The 26503-nt window shown below is 36.0% G+C and overlaps 2 protein-coding genes across 13 annotated transcripts in view; one reads left to right on the top strand and one right to left on the bottom strand.

Annotated features, from left to right (window-relative positions):
* GSTCD (glutathione S-transferase C-terminal domain containing) overlaps window positions 1-26503 on the top strand; it is a 132294-nt gene that overhangs the window by 52036 nt on the left and 53755 nt on the right.
* Window positions 13357-26503, bottom strand: part of LOC114678372 (uncharacterized) — a 109966-nt gene continuing 96819 nt past the window's right edge. For all 10 annotated transcript variants that reach the window (XR_013417255.1, XR_013417257.1, XR_013417258.1 and 7 more), the window contains 2 exons: window positions 24469-24545; window positions 13357-14071 (listed from right to left, as the gene is read on the bottom strand). Coding sequence is in view for 2 of the 10 variants with exons in the window: in XM_078002070.1 (XP_077858196.1) it covers window positions 14058-14071; window positions 24469-24545 (91 nt within the window). In the remaining 8 variants the exon portion in view is untranslated. The remainder of the gene's footprint in view (window positions 14072-24468; window positions 24546-26503) is intronic.

A 26503-nucleotide genomic window follows, 5' to 3' on the forward strand; every position in this document is an offset into this window, starting at 1 on the left:
TTACAACTCAATTCACATGCACCCACAATCACACATACACATGTACTGTATAACAGAAACAAGAGTTTACGTTATGAATCTTACCCTCTTAAAAGCATTACACCTTGGTATTTTTCTTAAATTCTATTATAATTTATTTTTAAATTTAATAAATTTAATCCCATTAATTTAATTAATAATGGTCATGACCCATTAAATTGACTCATGAGTTAACACTCATTTAAAATTTGAAAAACTGCTTGCAAGGTAAAACTCATTTGATCAGTATTGTCTCAAGGTAGCAATGTTACTGTATGTGCATTCCTAGTAACTCCCCTAGAATTTAACATTTAAACGTATTTTTGGCGCAGAGTTTTGCTGTTTGTTGTTGACCACTCTCAAGTACTCAATGACTGGAAGAAAACTCTCTAGAAAGTGTAACCCTTCATTTAGAGGGTGCACTAGTTTCTTTCAAATCTTGAAACAGCACAAATAAGAGATCTAGGAGACTGCTACATTGTTGAGGTTGGGCTCCTTGAAAGCCAAGTTCCCATGAAAATCAGGTGCATATGCACAGTGATATAAGCTATTCAACAAGTATCTCAATGTATTTGTCATCAATGATCTTTGTCCCTGATATGGTCTGGCTCTGTGTCCCCACCCAAATCTCATCTTGAATTGTAAGCCAAACTGTAATCCCCACATGTTGCGGTTGCGGGACGGACCTTGTGGGAGGTGATTAGATCATGGGGCCGGTTCCCCCATGCTGTTCTCCTGATAGTGAATGAGTTCTCATGAGATCTGATGGTTTTATAAGGGGCTTTCCCTGCTTCGCTCTGCACTTGTCTCTCCTGCCACCATGTGAAGAAGGACATGTTTGCTTCCCCTTCCACTAGGATTGTAAGTTCCCTGAGGCCTTCCCAGCCATGTGGAACTGTGAGTCAATTAAACCTCTTTGCTTTATAAATTATCCAGCCTTGGATAGTTCTTTATAGCAGCGTGAGAACAGATTAATACAGTCCCTTTTACATTAATTGGAGATACTCTAGCATTCAGGGTCCTTTCAGAAAATAGGAACCATTCTAAATACTTCAAGCAGGGATAATTTAATACAGGATATTAAATTATATAGATGATGAAAGCTCTAGAAGCCAAACCAGGAATGGTGACTCATCCCAGGGAATGGCAACAGCAGGAAGCTGCTGGCAGGAGGCAATGTTACTGAAACCGGGGAGCTGAGGTCATGTGGCAAAAAGCTGGAACCACAGAGAGGACTGTCTGGATAAGCTTTAGTCACAAATGAGATGGAGCTACTGCTGGAGACACTATGGGAAACAAAGACAAGAGAGAAGAAATAATCTGACTTCTCCCATCCTCCTACCCTCCATCCTTTTACTAATAGCATTCATTGGTCAAAACTACTGGAAGCCCAGAGACCAGGGAAAACAGAAAAATGTAGTTCCCTGCTGTATAGAATAGAACCAAGGAGAGGCAGGGATTGGATCTAAGATCAGCTAATCTAAGCAAATGATTGGCATAGATACTTAGAGTAATCTGGTTTTTTTTTCTTATTGAATTAATTTTATTTTTGTCATAATACCCACATAAAAATTCACCCTTGTAAATTATGCTCATGTTTATAGATTCATAGGATATGAGTTTTAGGCTTTTAGAATACGCCTTTCTCTCTCATGTTTTCATTGAATATATGTGCCTTAATTTATCTATTTCCTTCTAATGGAACATTGAGGTTGCATTTGACATTTTGCTGTTATAAATTACTCTGACATGACTATATTCATGGAAAGATAGTTTCTCCTATACTGTTTTATTATTTTAAAAGTTATACTCAGAAGATGGATTAGTGTCCCAAAAGCATGAATAGGTTTTTGACTCTTTTTTTTTTTTTTTTTTTTTTGAACCAGATTGCTTTTCCATAGCATTTTTCCAGTGTTCCAGTATATAAGTATGATAAGTTAGAAGAAAAGCTTTGGACAAATTGAAGTGCCAGAGTTTAACTGAGCAAATAATGAATCATGAATTGGGTAGCCCCCAAAACAGAATATGTTGAGAGCGATTCCTGGATGTCACATGGTCAGTTAAGCTTATGGATGGACAGAAAAAAGAAGGTGATATGCAGAAAATGGAAGTGAGGAACAGAAACAGCTGGATTGGTTACAGCTGGGTGTTTGAATTTAAATAGGGCTTGAAGAGTTGACCACCTGTGATTGGCTGAAACTCAGATGCGGTGATTGGCTGAGACTTGGCTACTTGTTATAGGAGTAAGTTACAGTCTATTTATTCATCCAGTTAGGTTACAGTTCACTATGTATGGAGAAACCTTTAGGTCAAACATAAAATATGTAAGGAGTCAGCTTAAGGTTAAATTTAATTTAAACAGATAGAACCAATTTTACTTTTATCTACATTAGAATTGTTTCATTAAAAAAATTTTGTTGCTTCATTTAGTTGGTGAGTTATGGTAACTGGTTTTCAATGGTTGGTTCTTTGATAATTAGGAGATTGAGCATATTTTTCACAAATTTATTGACTAGTGGCATTTTTTCTTTTGTAAATTACTTATTTACATTTTTGCACATTCTTCTAACAAATTTGCTAAGACTGTGGATCTAAGAAGACAGAAAACGGTTTAACATGGACTCTCATATTGAAAAAAAAAAAAAAAACCTATAAATCTGTATCTCTCCTTCAGCCCTGTAGCCTGGGTGGTGGACTAGAATGAACTATATTGAAAGATCCCTAAAGTCCATTTCCTAAACCACCCTGACTGGTTCCCTTACAATTCACAATAATAGCTTCCTTTGTCTTTTTCTTCTCTGTGCCCTTAGAACTGGGGTTTGGGGTTAGGGAGGGTCAGTCTTTCAAAAAACAAGCACTTAATTTCTCGAAGTGTCATCTTGAGAAAATGATGTGGTTTTTTTTCATGAAAGAATTCTAGTTTTTTGCCTTTTTAACTTAAAAACATTTTGTTTCACAAATAAAAATGTTTCGAGAAGAAATAGTATAATAATTTTTATATTCTTAAATCTGTGTCTATGTGTTTTTATACATAGTATGAATTGCGGCTTTATTGTTCTGAAATTAGTTCTTAGCAGTCTATAGGTTTAAAAATTTTCCTTTAGAATTTGAAAGGACCTTAGAGATAATCAGGCCTATTGTTTTATTTCCTTACCTATTCACTAGCACAGGAGACTATCTTTGTTTTGTAAGAAAAATAAAACATCTATTTTATATATATGAGGTTTGCAACAATAAAAAGCTTAATTTAGCTTCCTTAAATGCTTTAATTTCCTTCCTTTGAAAGTATTAGACTGCATACTTTAAGTTAAACTCACAATAATTAATTAGCATTCAAAATATATATATTATAGTTGGCTGAGATATGCTGATTTTTACTTAAATGTTAACATGGTTAATTTAAGATTTATTTCCTACTTCTAGCTGTCATAAGGTGTTATTTATGATTTATTCTTCCTTTGAGAAAATTATTAAGGATTTATATTATTCTCATATAATCTATCTTATAAAACAAGTATGGAACAAAAAATAAAAGTATGATTTTTATAGAATAGATTATATGAAAATAATACAAGAATAAGAGATATAAGCTATTCAACAATTGATATAAGCTATTCATTATTTTATAGAATATAGAATATATTATTCTCATATAAACCATTCTATAAAACAAGTACAGAACAAAGAATCAAAGTATGAGACTACATTTGTTTTCTAAAATGTTTTAATTCAAATGAGGAAATTATTTTACATTTAGGAAAAACATACAAAAATTTATACCAACTAATAATCCACTTACAAATTTTATTAAACAATATTTTATTTTCAATCATTTCTATTTAATTAGAGAAACTAGGAAGTTATTTTTAAAAATATATTATACTATACATGTACACACACACATCACTTTTCCTTTCCTGCCAAGAGGAGAAGGCCATCATAAGGCGAGGTCTGCAGAGGGGCAGTCTTCATGAACCAATGACGGTTTGCTGATAAAGGAAGCAGCTAGTAAAGCATGGATAAAATTAACCTACCCATGGTAACCACATTTTATGGATCTACAACTGGAAGATGTGGTTTATGATCAACTGAAGCTTCATCTTCTTGTATTTCCCTGTCCTCCCAGGTTTTTATTCCAAGTTTCTATTTTCAGATTCTTGAAAGTCTCATGATTTCCTTCCTCTGCACCTTTGCAATTGCTGTTTTCTCTTCCTAGAATCCCCAGAATTGGTATCAATTTTGCAAGCAAAATTTGTAATAATAGCTTTCTCTGGCTGGTATAGTTTATAATAGATTATTTAATTTGTTTATTTATTTGTTTTTTGGTATTCCACATTTTTTACCCCTGATTTTTTGTGTATGTGTTACCTTTACAATCAGAATACAGATCTTATTTTATTTATTTTTGAGACAAGGCCTCACTCTGTCACCCAGGCTGTAATGCAATGGCACATTTATAGCTCACTGCAGCCTCAATCTCCTGGGCTGAAGTGATCCTCTCACCTCAGCCTCCTGAGTAGGTGGGACTACAGGCCCACCACCATGCCTACCTAATTTAAATAAAAATTTGAATAGAGATACCATATTGTTACGTTTTGCTGGCTGGTCTCCCAACTCCTGAGTTTAAGCATTCCTTCCACCTCAGCCTCTCAAAAAGCTAGGATTACAGGTGTGAACCACCCCACCTGGCCCAGATTTTTTTTGTTTGTTTATACACATCATCTGTATTTTAACATGGTTTGACAAATTGGCAGAAGAAAAAACTTGCTTTGAAAGTCCATTTTCACTTAACCACACAGTGGCAAACTGAATTAAATATGAAACTCAGATCTTAAAAGTTCAGCATGTTTATAGCTGTTCATTCTGTTTTATTTCTTATGTTTTTCTTTTACTTAGCGTTTAGACTGAGTGTCCTCTATTTTAGCATTTCCCCACATAGCACCTTTCTGAGAGTTACTTGCTTAACAAAAATTAACTGTCTGTTCCTTATACTCTTTTTTTTCTTTCCTTTTTTTTTATTATTATACTTTAAGTTCTGGGATACATGTGCAGAACATGCAGGTTTGTTACATAAGTATACATGTGCCACAGTGGTTTGCTGCATCTGTCAATTCGTCATCTACATTAGGTATTTCTCCTAATGCTATCCCTCCTCTAGTCCCCCAGACTACAACAGGCCCTGGAGTATGATATTCCCCTCCCTGTGTCCATGTGTTCTCATTATTCAACTCCCACTTATGAGTGAGAATATGCAGTGTTTGGTTTTCTGTTCCTGTTAGTTTGCTGAGAATGATGGTTTCCAGCTTCATCCATGTCCCTGTAAAAGACATGAACTCATCCTTTTTTATGGCTGTATAGTATTCCATGGTGTATATGTGCCACATTTTCTTTATCCAGTCTATCATTGATGGCCATTTGGGTTGGTTCCAAGTCTGTGCTATTGTGAACAGTGCTGCAATAGACATGTGTGTATGTGTCTTTACAGTAGAATGATTTATAATCCTTTGGGTATATACCCAGTAATGGGATTGCTGGGTCAAATGGTATTTCTGATTCTGTATCCTTGAGGAATCACCACACTGTCTTCCACAATGGTTGAACTTATTTACACTCCCACCAGCAGTGTAAAAGCGTTCCTATTTCTCCACATCCTCTCCAGCACCTGTTGTTTCCTGACTTTTTAATGATCGCCATTCTAACTGGCATGAGATGGTATCTCATTGTGGTTTCGATTTGAATTTCTCTAACGAACAGTGGTGATGAGTTTTTTTCCGTATGTTTGTTGGCCACATAAATGTCTTCTTTTTAGAAGTGTCTGTGCATATACTTCGCCAACTTTTTGATGAGGTTTCTTTTTTCCCTTGCAAATTTGTTTAAGTTTCTTGTAGATTCTGGATATTAGCCCTTTATCAGATGGATATATTGCAAAAATTTCCTCCCATTCTGTAGGTTGCCTGTTCACTCTGATGATAGTTTCTTTTGCTGTGCAGAAGCTCTTTAGTTTAATTAAATCCCGTTTGTCAGTTTTGACTTTGGTTGCCATTGCTTTTGGTGTTTTAGTCATGAAGTCTTTGCTCATTCCTATGTCCTGAATGGTACTGCCTAGGTTTTCTTCTAGGGTTTTTATGGTTTTAGGTCTTATGTTTAAGTCTTCAATCCATCTTAGGTTAATTATTGTATAAGGTGTAAGGAAGGGGTCCAGTTTCAGTTTTCTGCATATGGCTAGTCAGTTTTCCCAACACTATTTATTAAATAGGGAATCCTTTTCCCATTGCTTGTTTTTGTCACGTTTGTCAAAGATCAGATGGTTGTAGATGTGTGGCATTATTTCTGAGGCCTCTGTTCTGTTCCATTCATCTATATATCTGTTTTGGTACCAGTACCATGCTGTTTTGGTTACTGTAGCCTTGTAGTATAGTTTGAAGTCAGGTAGTGTGATGCCTCCAGCTTTGTTTGTTTTGCTTAGGATTGTCTTGGCTATACAGGCTCTATTTTGGTTCCATATGAACTTTAAAGTAGTTTTTTCTAATTATGTGAAGAAAGTCAATGGTAGCTTGATGTTGATAGCATTGAATCTATAAATTACTTTGGACAGTATGGCCATTTTCATGATATTGATTCTTCCTGTCCATGAGCATGGAATGTTTTTCCATTTATTTGTGTCCTCTTTGATTTCCTTGAGCAGTGGTTTGTAGTTCTTGAAGAGATCCTTCACATCCATCGTAAGTTGTATTCCTAGCTATTTTATTCTCTTGGTAGCAATTGTGAATGGGAGTTCACTCATGATTTGGCTCTCTGTCTGTTGTTGGTGTATAGGAATGCTTGTGATTTTCGCACATTGATTTTGTATCCTGAGACTCTGCGGAAGTTGCTTATCAGCTTAAGGAGTTTTGGGGTAAGACAATGGGGTTTTCTAAATATACAGTCATATCATTTGCAAACAAAGACAATTTGACTTCCTATCTTCCTATTTAAATACCCTTTATTTCTTCTTCTTGCTTGATTGCCCTGGCCAGAACTTCCAATATTATGTTGAATATGAGTGGTGAGGGAGGGGATCCTTGTCTTGTTCCAGTTTTCAAAAGAATGCTGCCAGCTTTTGCCTATTCAGTATTATATTGGCTGTGGGTTTGTCATAAATAGCTCTTACTGTTTTGATATATATTCCATCAATACCTAGTTTATTGAGTGTTTTTAGCATGAAGGGGTATGGAATTTTATCAAAGGCCTTTTCTGCATCTATTGAGATAATCATGTTGTTTTTGTCATTGGTTCTGTTTATGTGGTGGATTACATTTATTGATTTGCCTGTGTTGAAACAGCCTTGCATCCCAGGGATGAAGCCAATCTGATCGTGGTGGATAAGCTTTTTGATGTGCTGCTGGATTCGGTTTGCCAGTATTTTATTGAGGATTTTTGCATTGAAGTTCATCAAGGATATTGGCCTGACAGTTTCTTTTTTTATTGTGTCTCTGCCAGGTTTTAGTATCAGGATGATGTTAGCTTTGTAAAATGAGTTAGGGAGGAGTCCCTCTTTTTCTGTTGTTTGCAATAGTTTCAGAAGGAATGGTACCATCTTCTCTTTGTACCTTTGGTAGAATTCGACTTTGAATCCATCTGGTCCTGGACTTTTTTTGGTTGGTAGGCTATTACTACCTCAGTTTCAGAACTTATTAGTCTATTCAGGGATTGGACTTCTTCCTGGTTTAGTCCTGGGAAGGTGTATGTGTCTAGGAGTTTATCCATTTCTTGTAGATTTTCTAGTTTATTTGCATAGAGGTGTTTATAGTATTGTTTTATGGTAGTTTGTATTTCTGTGGGATCAGTGGTGATATCCCGTTTATCATTTTTTATTGTGTCTATTTGATTCTTCTCTCTTTTCTTCTTTATTAGTCTGGCTAGCATTCTATCTATTTTGTTGATCTTTTCAAAAATCCAGCTCCTGGATTCATTGATTTTTTTTTTTTTTTTTTTTGGAAGGGTTTTTCATGTGTCTATCTCCTTCAGTTCTGCTCTGATATTAGTTATTTCTTGTCTTCTACCAGCTTCTGAATTTGTTTGCTCTTGCTTCTCTAGTTCTTTTAATTGTGATGTTAGGGTGTTGATTTTAGACCTTTCCCGCTTTGTCCTGTGGGCATTTAGTGGTATAAATTTCTCTGTTAACACTGCTTTAGCTGTGTCCCAGAGATTCTGGTACATTGTGTCTTTTTTCTCATTGTTTTCAAAGAACTTATTTATTCTGACTTATTTTTGTTACTTACCTACTAGTCATTCAGGAGCAGGTTATTCAGTTTCCATGTAGTTGTGCAGTTTTGAGTGAGTTTCTTAATCCTGAGTTCTAATTTGATTGCACTGTGGTCTGAGAGACTGTTATGATTTCCATTCTTTTGCATTTGCTGTGGAGTGTTTTACTTCCAATTATGTGGTCAGTTTTAGAATAAGTATGATGTGGTGCTGAGAAGAATATATATTCTGTTGATTTGGGGTGGAGTGTTCTGTAGATGTTTATTAGGTTCGCTTGGTCCAGAGCTGAGTTCTAATTCTGAATATCCTTGTTAATTTTCTGTCTCGTTGATCTGGCTAATATTGACAGTGGGGTGTTAAAGTCTCCCACTATTATTGTGTGGGAGTCTAAGTCTCTTTGTAGGTCTCTAAGAACTTGCTTTATGAATCTGGGTGCTCCTGTATTGGTTGCATATATATTTAGGATAGTTAGCTCTTCTTATTGCATTGATCCATTTACCATTATGTAATGCCCTTCTTTGTCTCTTTTGATCATTGTTAGTTTAAAGTCTGTTTTATCAGAGACTAGGATTGCAACCCCTGCTTTTTTTTGCTTTCCGTTTCCTTGGTAAATATTCCTCCATCCCTTTATTTTGAGCCTATGTGTATCTTTGCACATGAGGTGGGTCTCCTGAATACAGCACATTGATGGGTCTTGACTATTCAAATTTGCCAGTCTGTGTCTTTTAATTGGGGCATGTAGCCCATTTACATTAAGTGTAATATTGTTGTGTGTGAATTTGAAACTGTCATTATGATACAGGCTGGTTATTTTGCCCGTTAGTTGATGGAATTTCTTCATAGTGTCGATAATCTTCATAATTTCGTATGTTTTTACCATTGCTGGTACCGGTTTTTCCTTTCCATATTTAGTACTTCCTTTAGGAGGTCTTGTAAGGCAGGCCTGGTGGTGACAAAATACCTCAGCATTTGCTTGTCTGTAAAGGATTTTATTTCTCCTTCGGTTATGAAGCTTAGTTTGGCTGGATATGAAATTCTGGGTTGAAAATCCTTTTCTTTAAGAATGTTCAATATTGGCCCCCACTCTCTTCTGGCTTGTAGAGTTTCTGCCGAGAGATCTGCTGTTAGTCTGATGGGCTTCCCTTTGTGGGTAACCCGACCTTTCTCTCTGGCTGCCCGTAACATTTTTTCCTTCATTTCAACCTTGGTGAATCTGGTGATTGTTTGTCTTGGAGCTACTCTTCTTGAGGAGTACCTTTGCGGTGGTCTCCGTATATCCTGAATTTGAAATTGGGTTTGTGTTTCTAGATTGGCTGGGGAAGTTCTCCTGGATAATATCCCAAAGAGTGTTTTCCAACTAGTTTCCGGTCTCCCTGTCACTTTCAGGTACACCAATCAAATGTAGGTTTGGTCTTTTTACATAGTCCCAGATTTCTTGGAGACTTTGCTCGTTCCTTTTCATTCTTTTTTCTCTAATCTTGTTTTCATGCTTTTTTTTGTTACATTGATCTTCAATCTCTGATATCCTTTCTTCTTGATCGATTAGGCTATTGATACTTTTTTATGCATCACGAAGTTCTTGTGCTGTGTTTTTCAGCTCCATCAGGTCATTTATGTTCTTCTCTAAACTGGTTATTCTATTAGCAATTCCTCTAACCTTTTTTCAAGTTTCTTAGCTTCTTTGCATTGGGTTAGAACATGCTCTTTTAGCTCAGGGGACTTTATTTGTTATTACCTTCTGAAGCCTACTTCTGTCAATTCGTCAAACTCGTTCTCCGTCCAGTTTTGTTCCCTGGCTGGCGAGGAGTTGTGATCCTTTGGAGGAGAAGAGGCATTCTGGATTTTGGAATTTACAACCTTTTTGCACTGGTTTTTCCTCATCTTTGTGGATTTATCTACCTTTGGTCTTTGATGTTGGTGATCTTTGGATGGAGTTTCTGTGTGGACGTCCTTTTTGTTGATGTTGATGCTATTCCTTTCTGTTTATCAGTTTTCTTTCTAATACTCAGTCCCGTCTGCTGCAGGTCTGCTGGAGTTTGCTGGAGGTCCACTGCAATATACCCTGTTTTCCTGGGTATCACCAGTGGAGGCTGCAGAACAGTAAAGATTGCTGCCTGTTCCTTCCTCTAGAAGCTTTGTTCCACAGGGGCACCTGACAGATGCCAGCCAGAGCTCTTTTGTATGAGGTGTCTGTCGACTCCTGCTGGGAGGTGTCTCCCAGTCAGGAGGCATGGGGGTCATGAACCCACTTGAGAAGGCAGTCTGTCCCTCAGCATAGCTTGAGCGCTATGCTGGGAGATCTGTTGCTCTCTTCAGAGCCAACAGGCAGGAACGTTGAAGTCTGCTGAAGGTGCACCCACAGCCGCCCCTTCCACCAGGTGCTCTGTCCCAGGCAGATGGGAGTTTTATCCAGAAGGCCCTGACTGGGGCAGCTGCCTTTCTTTCAGAGATGCCCTGTCCAGAGAAGAGGAATCTAGAGGCAGTCTGGCTACAGCTGCTTTGCTGCACTTCGGTGGACGATGCCCAGTTCAAACTTCCTCGTGGCTTTGTTTATGCTGTGAGGGGAAAACCACCTACTCAAGCCTCTGTAATGGCAGACACCCCTCCCCCCCCACCAAGCTCCAGTGTCTCAGGTTGCCTTCAGACTGCTGTGCTGGCAGCGAGAATTTCAAGCCAGTGAATCTTAGCTTGCTGGGCTCTGTGGGGGTGGGATCCGCTGAGCTAGACCACTTGGCTCCCTGGCTTCAGCCCCCATTCCAGGGGAGTAAATGGTTCTGTCTCGCTGGCATCCCAGGTGCCACTGGGGTATGAAAAAAACTCCTGCAGCTAGCTCTGTGTCTACCCAAACACCTGCCCAGTTTTGTGCTTGAAACCCAGGGCCCTGGTGGTATAGGCACCCGAGGGAATCTCCTGGTCTGTGGGTTGCAAAGACTGTGGGAAAAGCAGAGTATCTGGGCTGAAGTGCACCCTTCCTCATGGCACAGTTCCTCAGGGCTTCCCTTGGCTAGGGGTGGGGGGAATTCCCTGACACCTTGCAGTTCCTGGGTGAGGCAACGCCCTACCCTGCTTTGGCTCACCCTCCATGGGCTGTACCCACTGTCTAACCAGTCCCAGTGAGATGAACCAGGTACCTCAGTTGGAAATGCAGAAATCACCCGCCTTCTGCGTTGATCTTGCTGGGAGCTGCAGACTGGAGCGGTTCCTATTCAGCCAGCTTGCCAGCCCAATGTTCCTTACATTCTTAAAGATTCTAAGTTTATCTTGTCTTGATTTCCTCATCTCTAGGATAAGGCAGCTCTGTTGAATGTGGGGCCATCCATCTCTACTATGCTGCAGTGTGCTTTCGGGGAGTCCTATTACTTTATAACTACCCGCCATTCTCCATTCTGTATCCCTCCAACTCAATCTATGATGGCTGTTGGATTAATCTTCATAATATAGAACCCTAATCACATTGAGCATCTGTTCTGGAATGGAAAAGAATAAATGTTAATAACTTTCTTCATGCAATGGGAATTTTGTGAGTTACCATTTATTAAAAGCTGACTAAATAAATTCTACTTACTAAACAAAAATGTATTGATACATTTTTGTGTCTGGTAAGTTTTGGCACTAAGGATAGCGAATTGATTCAGAATTTATGCATATCACACTAGTAGGGAAATTAAAATTCTATAATTTTGTATTTAATCATAGCCGATGTGTGTGTGTGTATATATATAAAATATATATGCTTATCTTTCTGATATTAATTTCCTTACATAGAATATGGATCCTCCAGGCATAACTAGTTTCTATTTCACATGTACATCCTCAGAATTCCTGAAACCTCTTTGTTATTGCCAATCTGGAATGACTTTCCTCCCTTTATCACATTTCTATTTGTCTTTCAATATGCAGCTTAGATATTAGATAGCAAGTCTTCCTTCCTTTCTCAACGTCTTCCTTCTTTTTCTATGGAACATTACTTTTTAACCTTGAACTATAATTGATGTAGGTTCACATTTTCTCCTCCATGAGACTGCTACCTTTTGCAGGCAGGAAGTAGCTTAAAAGCATAAGCTTTTGAGTCAGGTAGACCAGACTCTGTCATTTACCAGTTATGCCTACCTAGGCAAGTTACTTGATTTCTCTTAAGTGTTGGTTTTCTCATCTGCAAAATGGGGATGTTAATAATGACTTTTGTGTAGGGTAGCAGAAAGAGTTAAAGAAGACAATGTTTGTAACATACTTAGTACCATGCTTGGTTCATTGGTAAGTGTCCAATAAATTCAAGGCATTTTTAAATGTTTTATTATATAATTTTAATTATTTTATATATTACCCTGTGAACTCTTACAAATAACTCAATATTTTGGATGTAGCAAGTGTTTAATACATATATTTAGGAAAACTTTAACAAATGTTGTTGAATAAAGGCTTGTAGGAATTCAGAAGCAAGAATGATTAGTTCTGATTGTTGGATTAAGGAAGACTTGGCTGGAGTTGGCATTTGAACTTTCACATCTGAGTTATGATTTGACAGAAATGAACAACAGAAAAACATTGGAAGCCAATGACATGTAATTTCAGGGAGAAGTGTGAGCTAAGCTTTACATTAATAATAAAACCTACTCGATGGGTTGGTTTGTTTAATAAATGCATCTAAAGCATTGGCATAGTAAGAATACAGTAAATATTAGCCTGTGTTTTAACAGCCCATATATAGACTACATGTTAAATAACAAAAACTCATTTATACTTATAGTATATATGTGTATATATATACACATGCACACTTCATCTTTGACACTAGCTTGAAGGATCTCTGTATGGCAACATTTCCTTAATATTTTTGTTTGCAATATCCATTTAGAAGTACAAAGAAAACGTTTATTTTAAAATATTGTTTATTTCAGCTATATATTATTCTTCCTGTTTGTTTGAATTAGTGAGACAATACTTTGCAAATGGCTTTAAGTTGTCAGCTGTTAAGGATTATCATGCCATTTTTTCCCCACTGGTATAGCTAAATTTGAGAGAAATCTATATAAGTGACAGCTTACAACAGTTGCAATTGCTTGATACGCGAAAACAATCAAGGGATATATATTATGTGAAGTTCAAGGTCATTTTATTTTAATTAAACATGTATTGAATTATAGTATGTTCCATAATAATGTAACTAAGATTTTTTTCTGTCATACTCTTTTTAAATTTTTTATTTTAATATACTTTCCAGACATATGAAAGTTATAAGAATAGTACAATAATTCTAATATACCTTTTATCCAGATTCCTCAGTGTTAACATTTTAACACCTTTACTTTATTTCTCTCCCTTTCTGTGTCACCCACACATACTCATTCTCTCTCTGAACTATGTGAGATAGTTGCAGACATGACAACCATCATTTGCTCCTGAATACGTCAGTGTGAGGTTCTTAAAAATAAGAAAAAATAGGATATTTTCTTAAATAACCGAAAAACAATTATCAAATTAAGATTGATGCAATATTATTATCTATTCCACAGACCTTACTTAGATTTTGCTATTTGTCCCAATAATGTCCTTTATAACAACAGAAAAATCCCATATTTATGTTTTGCATGTAGTTGTCGCATCTCTCTGCTTCTCTTTTAATCTGGAACACTTCCTCAGTCTTTCTTTGTCTTTCTTGACCTTAACATTCTTGAAGAACACAGACCAGTTATTTTGCAGAATGTCTCTCAATTTGGATTTGTCTGCTGTTTTCTGATAATTAGAATCAGGTGATGCACTTGGAGCAGGAATAGCATAGAAGTGATATTTTCTTCTCAGTGCATCATGTCTGGAGGACGACAAAAATTGTAAAACATAAATTTTGGAAATTTGGAAAGAAATTCTTTTATAATTTTTTAGAATGTTTGAAAACTTATATTTCTCAATTCTTTTATTTTTATTTAACATTTTTCATTTTTTAGCCAATCAGCAAAATATTAAGTATGGAATAACACTTTCCCTGCAAGGTTCTCTGTCAAATTATTGCAGTTTGTCAAGTATATTTATTGTTAAATGAAGGTATATATAGAAAGACACTCTTTAGTAAGAAATTTAGTTATCTATGGTATTAAATAGTAACATGGGTTTGATATGAAATAGAACGTTGTAGCAAGAATGTTTTTGAGAGTTACAAATAAAAAGCTTGAACTAAGTAATTGGTTTGACAGATTTACTTTTGCCAAATTTTGCCACCCAACTCTGAGGCCACTAACAGGGAAAAGATTCAGGCGTTGCCTATTAATGCTCACTTAGTATTAGTTAGTTTTTTCAGATATTTGAGAGAAGGAATTTTCTTTTAAGTCAGAATTAATTTTAAGTCAACAGTGCTCCTTTATATAGAAAGATATATGATACTCAGATTTTAAGCCTGATCTTTCTTTCTTACTTATTTTCCCCTCAAGAGAGAAAAAACTACTGCCTGATTACAAACCCTGCAGTGCATATGTTGAATCTAATTACATGTGTCATATTGCTCCTTGCCAACAAATACATGTTAATAATAATGAATAATCAACCTCCCTTAACAAGAGCAACACAAAATGTATTTCTGCCATTTCTCATGATGAATAGACCCAGGAGTACGTCAAAGATGGTATCCTCACCACATCAGTTGCCTATGACTTATTACCAGCAACCTGCTCTAGACGATGAAGTGTGAAATTGATGGGCACTATAGGGAATTCGAACTGAGATTTCAGGCTAGGGAAGAGCTGTCTCACAATATTCGACTGCCTTGTTCATTGACTCACTGGTTTCCCCTAAGGCCTCTTTTTATAATGCTCTGGAAAATGTTTCTTGGCTAAGTTAATGTATGTGCTACTGTATCTGGCTAGCAACCAGATTGATAGAATAAAACTTATAGGAAATTTTACTATATCCTGTTCCCCAGCTGATAGCAAGAAGTCTGAGCCATATAAGAACTGACTGAACAGAATGAACGGATGAAATATTTGAGCGTGTCATTGTGAGAATATCTTTCACTGCAGAAGATATTATAGACACTAAAGGGGAAAATGTGCTGTTATCACCTCCCATCTTTTTTTAATTAACTTTTAGAGATTAGTTTGCTAGTGATTCCCACATTTAACTCATGTCGGATGATTCTTTTATAATAGAAGTATTAATTTATAATTTATATTTGATTTATGAAATTGCTTGAATAGTCAAGTATCGATTAATTTAGCAGAGTCTGAAAATATAGTACATACTATATCCTTATAATTTATTTCAGAAATTTTCATTTACTTCTGGAATTATTTTCCTCCTGCTTTATTTGAAAAGTCAAGATATTATTATGTTGCTATAGCATTAGTAGAAAAATTCCAGGGAAGCAGTCATATAAGCAAAACTCAAGTTTTCAAGCAGGCCTGAATTTAAAGCTGTACCCTAGCTACTTAATCTCAAGCAAATTACCTAATATTTCCAAGCCTTAAATTTCTTAGCTTGGAGAATCATAATATTTACTTCACATTCTTAAGTAAAATAATGTATAAAATAACTTGCACAGTGCCTAGCTTTACTTTCTCCTCTCACCCAGTACTTTGATATTTTTGTTGAGGCATAAACAGTTTTTATGTTTAACTTAACTTTTGTTAAGTTTTTGTAGAGATGGAGCCTTTTGCTTTATTGCCCAGGCTGGTCTCGAACTCCTGGCCTCAAGCAATCCTCTAGCCTTAGCCTCGCAAAGTGCCCAATCACAGGCATGAGTCATCTTTCTTGGCCTAATCTTCCTTTCTTTAGAAACAAAATTGGACTCATGAATCTATTAGCATTCTTAAGAAGTATTCTACAGCAGAACAGAAGTAGAACAAGCAAGGAAAAGTGAAAATACATCTATTGCTAAGGGAAGGAAGAATTAAAACACAAATATATTTTTGTTAAGATTTTTTAAAATAAAATGTAAATTTTTGGATTTTTTTGCATTTATAATTCTGTCTCTTAGTTTGTTTAACTACTAATCTTTTTTTTTTTTTTTTTTTTGACAAAGATAATGCGGGTTTGGGTGAAGCACTTCTAAGTCAAAATGAACTTTTCCCACAGTGGTCAGGAATTGCCATAGTGCTGTTTTCTAAGGTGCATAGCATGTCTGTGTGGGATAGTTCGTATTCTGAAGCCCAGAGACTCTTTTCCTAGCAGGAATAATTTTTCTGTGAGATGCTTTGAAAGATATTTTGCTTCACTTATATGCCCTGTCAGAATAAATGTGCCACTTCTTGCGCATACCTTGTATAAGGTCCACAACCTCTGTAAACTCTGAGTGCCACTGGCAAAACTAAGCAATGTTCTGGTTAACCTTCACAAGCAGGGTAGTTGGGAGAAACACAAATGAAAAGAATATGAGAAACAGGGGAAGAGAAAGAAAAGAAAAAAGGAGAAAGACGGCCGGGTGGGGTGACTCATGCCTGTAATCCCAGTGCTTTGGAAGGCCAAGGTGGGGGGATCACTTGAGCTCAGGAGTTCAAGATCAGCCTGGGCAACATAGCAAGATCTCATCTCTACAAAAAAATTTAAAAATTAGCCAAGCATGGTGTACGCACCTCCCAGCTATGTGGGAGGCTGAGGCAGGAGGATCTGTTGAGCCTAAGAGGTTGTGGCTGCAGAGAGCCATGTTCATGCCACTGCACTCCAGCCTTGGAAACAGAGTAAGACCCTATCTCTAAAAACAAAACAAAACAAACCCACAAAAAAAAAAAAAAAAACAGGAGAAAGATAAAAACATCATTCATGGCTTCATAATATATAGAAATTATGATTACTTGAGAATCCTGGGATTCTCAAGCTGGGATTATAGGCGCACACCTCATGCCCAGGTAACTTTTGTATTTATAATAGAGACAGGGTTTCACCATGTTACATGGGCTTATTTGAGAATTGTTAATAATCACTTCTGATTTTTTGTCTTAATAAATATGTAGATAGTTTATTTCAGAACTTTCACTTTAAGTTTTATGAAAAGAATTATTGTGTTTGCGTATATATAATATATTTTTAAAAATAACTACCAATTTGGGCTAACCTCAAGTAATTTTTTTCTGTAATGTCAAAGTCATGTCATTAATAATAACTATTCTGGAACACAAGTTCATTTTATTTGTACAAAGCACATCTCACATTCTTTCCCTCTGTCTGAGATGGACAATTTGTTCGAATTTGACCTTTATTCCTCCTAGAGGCATAAGTTTGGGCTGATTTATTTGGATAAGATTGGATATTGCACCTGGTGTGGATAATACTAGATTACATCTTCAGGAAATTGAACTTTTTCTGTTTACCCTTTAGAACAAACAGCTTTCTGAAATGAATATGTTGGAGACAGTGTTAGCTTCTTTTTTTGTTTCCATTCTGCTACATACGATCTTTTCATTTTACAATACAAGTAGCTTTCTGTTGCTTTAGCAAGTTGGTATATTATACTTTCTGAAACTAAATTTCCTGATACATTCTTGGTAAAATTCAGGGTGGTTTGCAGTTGGTGTTGACCTATATGCCTTAAAACTTTTTTGTATTAATGTAATCTAAATTTACAGAAAATTACAAAAATAGGCCGGGCACGGTGGCTCAAGCCTGTAATCCCAGCACTTTGGGAGGCCGAGACGGGCGGATCACGAGGTCAGGAGATCGAGACCATCCTGGCTAACACAGTGAAAAAACCCCGTCTCTACTAAAAAGTACAAAAAAAAATAGCCGGGCGAGGTGGCGGGCGCCTGTAGTCCCAGCTACTCGGGAGGCTGAGGCAGGAGAATGGCGTAAACCCGGGAGGCGGAGCTTGCTGTGAGCTGAGATCCGGCCACTGCACTCCAGCCTGGGCGACAGAGCGAGACTCTGTCTCAAAAAAAAAAAAAAAAAGTACCCAAAAAATCCAGATTCACTGTTTACATTTTTATTTTGCCCCATTTTTTAAAAATCATTCATGCTCCAGTTCTTTTTCTTTCTCTCTCCCTCTCTATATGGGTGTATGTGTATGTCTATATTTTTCTTGAACCAGTTGAAAGTGAGTTGTAGGCATTGTACCCGTTTAACCCTTACATTCTTTTATATAACCAGAATAGAATGATCAAAATCAGGAATTTTAATGTGGATACAGTATTATTATCTCCATAGCCTATATTCAAATGTCATCAATTGTCCCAATGTCTTTTATATTTATCTTATATCTTATTCATGATTCAGTTCAAGATTACATTGTATGTAGTTTTCAAGTTTCCTTAGTTTCCTTTAATATGGAATTAGCTTCTCTTTTGTCATTTATGATCTTCATATTTTTGGAGAGTACAAGCAAATTAGTTTGAAGAATGTCCATCAATTTGAGTTTGTCTGATTAGATTCATATTATGGATTTGGGGCAAGAATACTACAGAAGTGATGCACCACAGAAAAGGCATGGGATGTTCGTTTATCCTGTTTTTGTTAATGATGATGCTAAGCCTAGTTAATATGGCACCTGCCAGGTTTCTCTTCTGTAATGTTACTATTTTTTACTTTGCAATTAAGTAATTTGTGATAGTTTGAGACTATGTACATATCTTATTCCTCACCTGCTTTTCATTTAGCATCTGTCTTAGTTTGTTTTTTGTTGCTGTAACAGAATATGATAGACTAGGTAAATTATAAAAATAGAAATTTATTTGGCTCATGGTTTTTGAGGTGGAGAAGTCCAAGAGCATAGTACTAGCATCTGGTGAGGGTCATCCCATGGCAGAAGGTGGAAGGCAGAAGAGAGCACATGAGACAGAGAGAGACACCAGGGACCAGACTAGCTTTATAACAATTCACCCTCCCAATAAATAACCCATTCCCTCAATAATAACACTAATCCATTCATAAGGGCGGAGCCCTCATGACCCAATTACCTCTTATTAGGCCTCACCTTCCAACAAAGTTGCACTGGATTAAACTTACAACACATGAACTTTTAGAGAACACATACAACCCAAAATAGCATCCATTGATGATTGTTGCCTGAATTAATTATCATTAACTACTATAATGTTTGCAAAATTGTGACTTTCTAGCATCCATAATTTATTCTACATTCATTAATTGGCAGACTAAGGAAAAGCTTTCCCTTCTCTTCCCCACTTATCATTTGTTTTCTTTATTTGTATCAGGATAAATTTATGGATTCTTATTTTTTCAATGGATTACATTCTATTATTATCAGTATTTATTTTGATACTCAAATTTTCCCGCATTTGGTCAGTAAGAGCCCCTTCAAAGTAACTTCTACATCGTTTTGACATGTTCTCATCACTCCTGGAGCACTTCGTTAATTTCTGACATCACAAAATGTTCCAAGATTATCTTGTCATTTGTCTGACCTAGTGCTGAAAGTAGCCTTTATTCCAAGATCTGGATGTACACTGTAATAATAGCTACTAGTATGCTACTGCTTTTAGGCCTTCTCTTGGACACAACTAGGATATATGTGTGTCAGTTTGTGTATACGTTCGTGTGTAATCAGATCAAACAGATACTCAGATACTTCTAATTCTAATCCAGAAGCAGAGGGTTTGTTTTAGTCTTCTCAGGTTGAACAGTAAGAATCCTGAGAAATTTGCTCATTTGTAGAATACACAGAAAGCATTTTCAAAATTGTTGATTTATAACATTTTTAAAACAAACTAATATAAAGGCATCACAGGAAAAGAAAACAGAGTAGCATCTCTTATGAATATAGATGTGAAAACTCTCAGCAAAGTATTAGTTAACTAAATCCAGCAAGAGATTAAAAAAAAAATCATACACCATAACCAAATCAATTTACCCCAGAAAGGCAAGGTTGATATAGCATCTAAAAGTCAATTAAAATAATACATCATATCAATAGTATACAGGGCAACAACCACTTTTATTTGTATCAATATCGATTCATGGATTTTTATTTTGTTCAATGAGTTGTGAAATATTTTGACACTCAATTTCCCTAATGCCTACATAAAAAAGGCATTTGATAAAATTCAACACATTTTCATGCTTAAAACACTTAACAAACTAGGAAAAGAAGGGAAAATCCTCAACCAGTTAAAAGACATCTACCAAAAACGACAATTAACATCATACTTAATTGTAAAGGCTAAATGTATTCTCCCTAAAATCAGGAATGACGAGGACGTCTTCTCTTACCAGGACAACTAGGAATAAAAAGAAAAAAAAAAGGCTTCTACTTTGGAAAAAGAGAATGGAGAAAACTATCTCTCTTTGCAGATGACATGATCTTCTATACAGAAAATCCTAAGACATCCACTGAAAAACTATTACAATTACTAAACAAGTTTACCAATATTGCAGAATATAAAAGCAATATACAAGTTAGTTGAACTTGCACCTGCAGTGAACAATCTGAAAATGAAAGGAAGAAAATAATCTCATTTACAACCCTATCATAAAGATTACAATAACCCTTATATTACGTCATACTCATAAATTAACTCTAAATGGACGGAAGATGTAAAGTAAGATGTAAAACTATAAAACTCTTGGAAGAAAACAGACAATTATTTGTGATACTGGATTATACAAAGCCTTCTAAGAACGACACTAAAAATATAAGCAATAAAATAAAAAATATAAATTGGACATGATCAACATTTTAAAACTTTTAAGGCCGGGCATGGTGGCTCATGCCTGTAATCCTAGCACTTTCAGAGGCTGAGGCAGGCAGATCACTTGAGGACAGGACAGGAGTTCAAGACAACCTTGGTCAACATGGAGAAACCCTATCTCTACTAAAAGTACAAAAAATTAGCCGGGCGTGGTGGCTCACACTTGTAGTCCCAGCTACTCAGGAGGCTGAGGCAGGAAAATCGCTTGAACGCCAGAGGCGAAGGTTGCAGTGAGCAGGAGACTGTGCGCCACTGCACTCTGCCCTGGGCAACAGAGCAAGACTCGGTCTCAAAACAAAAACAAATAACTTCTGTACTTCAAAGAACACCATCCAAAAAAAAAAAAAAAACCACAATCCATATAATATGAGACTATTATGGCAAATTATATGCCTGATAAGAAACTTGTATCTGAAAAATAGAAAGCAATATTATTTCCATAACAAAAGACAAACAACCCAATTTTAAAATGGGCATTTTAAAATTGAGTAGGCATTTCTTCAAATAAGAGATATGGATAAATACTGAGCACATAAATATCTGCTCAACATCATTAGCTGTTAGGGAAATGCAAATCAAAACCATAATGAGATACCACTCCACACCTAATAGTATTGCTACAAATAAAATAACCAGATAATAACAAATGTTGGCTAGAATGTGGATAAATTAGCATCCTCATATATTGCTGCTAGGAATGTAAAATGTTGCAGCAACTTTGGAGAACATTTTGACAGTCCCTTAAAGGTTAAACATGATAATATAACTCAGCAAGTCTACTCTCATGTTTACACCCAAGAGAATTGAAAACATACACCCAAACAAAAACTTGTACAATGAATGGTCATGTATGTGCTATATGTGATATATCGATCAACAGTAATATATTTATGTAATTTACATATGCTGAGAATGGGGAACATACTCAAAATATTTTTTTTTTTTTACTGATAAGTGTTCAAAAAAGTTTGGAGACCACTGCCTTAGAGCAATAGTTCTCATACTTTCCATGCATGAGATTCAACAGGGTGTTTGTTAAAGATTTCCGGGCCCTAACCCCAGAGTTTCTAGTTCAGTAGGTCTAAGGTAGAACCTAAAAGTTTGCTTTTCTAAGCAGTCTCCAGATGATGCCAGTGCGTTGGTCCAGGGGACATGCTTTGGGTACTTAGACTGTTGTCCCTGTTATGCTAAAGCTTACTAAGGATGCCTGTTAAAATACATATTTTAAGGCCCCACATCTAGAAATTATGTATGAATAAGCCAAGAATTGGCTTCAGAATTTGCATTAACGGTGACCACAGGTGATTCTGACTCAGTAGGCCTAGGGATCATCACTTTCTGAGTAATGCTACTTAGGAGCTTAGAGAGTGGAGTTACGAAATGGTGGTGTCAGTCAGGAAGAAGCAGCATTGTCCCTTTTGAAAATTGGGAAACTGTTCTTCAGATATTCTCAGAGTCTGAGAATAAATTCAGAGTCAGGAAAATTCTCCTTGGATTCTCTCTTAAAGGCTACTGATGGAAAAAAAGACATGAGCTAATGAGAAGCATTCAATAAAATAGAAATGTTTGAAAGCTTTTTCCCCTCCTTGGGAATTAGATTTATACTTTTGTTTGCAAATAAATTTTCAAGAATATAGAAAATATGTAAAGCACGATTTTTTTTGGTATCATTATTACTATTTTAAAACTGAACATTTAAAACTTTTATTCCATTAAGACATCATAACCTTCACATACATTTACTGACTACAAAATTGATAAAGAAAAATAATCACCCCTGGTCTTACAATCATTGTAAGACTTGCAAATTTCTTTACAGGTTTTTGTTTTTGCTTTTAGTACAGAGTTGTGTTATTGTTGTTATTTGGTTTCATGATTTCTTTGTATTAGTGATGATAGTATATATGATGTTTTGTTTCCTTTTTTCCTCCTGAATTGTGTCATAAGTATTTTTCCTGTGGTTTCATAAATACTTTACAAGGATGGCCCATTGAATTATAGTGTACCGTCATTTATTTTACATTTTTAAATATTTAGAAGTTATATTTCCTACATTTTCCATTAGATTCATAGAGTTTTATAATTGGAGTTACCAAAGATGATTTCTATTTGTCCATTTTACAGATAGTTAAACCAGTTTTCCCGAAATCATAAAATTAAAAAATGGCAAAGTTAGAGCTAAAGCCCGTTTTCTCACTCTTGTTGTACTGGTTATTCCACTATGTTGTGCTGTTTTCTCTAATAATTTAAAATTTACTGGAAAGAACATTAGATCTGTGCCACTTTGTTTCCTACTTAACCCATTTTTTCTTTGTTCTTTTTTCCTCTTTCTCTGCCTGCTTTGAGGTAGTTTGAGTATTTTTTATGATTCTGTCTTATCTCCACTATTGACTTATTGAGTATATCGCACTTTAAAAAAAGTAGTAGTTTCCTTAGGATTTAAGATATACATCTTTATCACAGTCTACCTGAAAACACTGTTTTCAGAAAGAGCTTTAGAATAAAGCAAATATTAAGATTTGTGTATATTATTGACATTTATAATAACTAAATTTCTTATATTATCCCTACTTTTTTTTAATGCAAAGACTGCCAAACATGTTATATTCCTTAACCCAAATATGTCAAGTTCTTATAGTGGACGAATGTGTATTTTGTATCTCCCCATTAACAAGACATTTATAAGAAGACTGTTTTCCTAGGTTTTCTTTTTAATTGCAGTGCTGCTAATAGAGATGACTTATATTCAAGGGGAAGTGAACAAATCTTGAACCTTATTTAAAACTACCATAGAATTTTGAACTGTGAATTTTATTATTAAGACATGAAATTGTAGTTTGTGTGTCTATGTGTGTTTTCTCTTTTTTGCCTTTGCAACCAATGTAAGTGTACTCATTGAATCTTGGAGTTAGAAAGGGACTCAAAAGCTCATTTAAACCAAACTCTTTGTATAACAGAAAAGGAAACACAGGCTATACTAATTATCTATTGCTGCATAATAAATTACTCTAAAACTTAGTGGTTTATACAGCTAGCATTTATTATCTCACAGTTTCTGTGGTCCAGCAATCCTGGGATGGCTTAGATGGGCCCTCTGGCTCAGAGCCTCTTACAAGGCTACACAATCAGTGTGTAGGCTGGGCTGTGGCCTCATCACAAGGCTCAACTTGGAGAGGACCCACTTCCAAGTCTATTTACATGTCTGTTAGCAGGATCCTGTTCAAGTACTGTTGGAATGAGGGTCTCAGATCCTCACTGGCTGTTCACTGGGAGCATTAGTTGCTACAGGCCTCTCTGTAGGGCAGCTGAGAGCATCGCAGTTGGCTTTCCTCAGAGTATGCCATGGAGAAAGCAAGCCAGAGAGGGAATTCACAGTCTGTTTATAACTTAAACAGACTTGGAAGTGACATCCCATCCCCTTTACTATATTCTGCTCATTTGAAGTGAGTCACTAGGTTCAGCCTATAATGAAGGGGAGAGGATTACACAAAGGTGTGAATACAGGAGGGAGGACTACTGGGAAATACCTTGGATGCTGCCTACCACAGAGACCCAGATAAGTGAAATGCCCAGTCATACATACATTTTGTTAGTGGCAAAGCAGGGCCAGGTTCCTGATCTTTCAATTCACAGTCAGTCCATTGTTCTTTTGAATTTTCTCTAGTCATTAAAAAAAAAAAAAAAAAAAAAGTTAATGACATAATAACCCTTACTTTTTGAGAGGATAAATTACTTTTAATTCACTACAGCTCACCAGATTACTCTTAATATTGCAATAGGGGAAAGATGCAGAGAAAAAAGAATAGTTTGATATCTTTACTAGTTTTGCTTTTCTACTCAGTGGAAATCCGTACCAAGTCTCATAGAAGGAAGGTTGCAAAGGAGAACTAGGAATGTTGACAGTGACTAACTTAGAGATCTCCCAGTTAAAACTTCAAACTACACACCTTGATCTGGATTTGTTAGTTGGGTGCTTCTACAATAAACTCATATTTTTAAGAAAATGATAGATATGAACATTAGTATACTTTACAAATCCTTACATAATTTACATTATGGTTCAAATAAAATAGGTTGAAACCAAGGAAGAGCATTAGTATGATTTAAAAATGTGAAAGGCAAGATTGGGCACGGTGGTTTATGCCTGTATTCCCAGGGGGGATCGCTTGAGGCCAGGAGTTTGAGACCACCTTAGGCAACATAGTAAGATTTTTGTCTGTAAAAAAATTTTAAAACAATTAGCCAGGTGTAGTGGTCATGCCTGTAGCCCCAGCTACTCAGGAGGCTGAGGCAGGAGGATCACTTTAGACCGGGAGTTTGAGGCTCCAGTAAGCTATGACCGCACTGTTGCACTCCAGTCTGGACAACAGAGGAAGACCTTGTCTTCCCGCAAAAAAGAAAAAGTGAACGGCAGCAGTAGCACTGTGCTTGGATGTATGAGTGCTTATCGCCATCAAATGTTTGGGAATAAACTTTACAGAATGATGGAGGTAAAGTAGAAAAGGGAACACACCCAATTTGTGATTTGTGGAAAGATATTAAGGATATAAGCAACACAAATTGCCCTCAGCACCTTTTTTAAAAATTTTATGTTTTCAGAGCACTTGTTAGCTGAAAAGGAAGTGATAACCAACATCCACTCATCCTTATTGTTTTATTGTCTTATCACTGTACTAAAGCATGTACTGTACTTATCACTGTACTATATAGCTAATATATAGGTAGCAAACAATGAGTTGTTATGCCTTAAGAACCACTTTCTCATTTAGGTAAAGTGTACTGATTTTTCTCATGGCCAAAAAAAACAATCCAGAACAGAAATAGAAGACAACCATTCCTCTGATATAATTGAGAAGTCTATTAAGAAAAAGGAGAGAAGAAGGAATGATAAGATGTAGAACTATTTGGTTGTTGATGAGTAAAACACATTTGTGTGTGTTTTTTTTTAATGGCTTTGAATGTCATTGATGTGTCTCAGTGGAAAAGTTACCTTTTCAGAGAAATGCGCCTCCAGCATCCTAACTAAACTTTGTCCTTCCACATTCCTGTCATTATCAGGTTATTCTGTGTAATATTTCATAGCAATTACACATTTTAAAAATTGTCTATTTTCTCTCCTTGAGAACATATACACCATGAGAACAGATGCTTTGTCTATCTCATTCACTACTGGATTCCCAGAACCTAAAACAGTTCCTGAAACACACTAGGTATTTAACACTTTTGTTGAATGATTAAATACAGTATTCCAAATACATAAAAGAATGTATATGTCAGAGCTTTCCGAACTTTCACTTTTAGCACGTTGGTAATTTTTTCATAGCAGTACTAGACCCAAAGGAAATATATAACTTTGTCATTTATTAGATAATTATGTCCAAACAACTTAATAAGCATTTATATCTAAAAAACTTAGTAGCCCTTAGGGAAAAATACACATTAATTTAAGGAAAATAATGTTTTATGTCATTCTTAACCAGTTATTTACAAGTGTAATATATACTTCTGTTGTGGACTTCATAACTTCTCAAACAATAGGATCAGATTGGACACTGCTCTTCATGTCCTGTTCCACAGTGATTCTTATGCTTATTATTACATCTACTACCAAAAATCCA

The sequence above is a fragment of the Macaca mulatta genome, chromosome 5 (assembly GCF_049350105.2).
Source record: "Macaca mulatta isolate MMU2019108-1 chromosome 5, T2T-MMU8v2.0, whole genome shotgun sequence".
Taxonomy (NCBI): Eukaryota; Metazoa; Chordata; class Mammalia; order Primates; family Cercopithecidae; genus Macaca; species Macaca mulatta.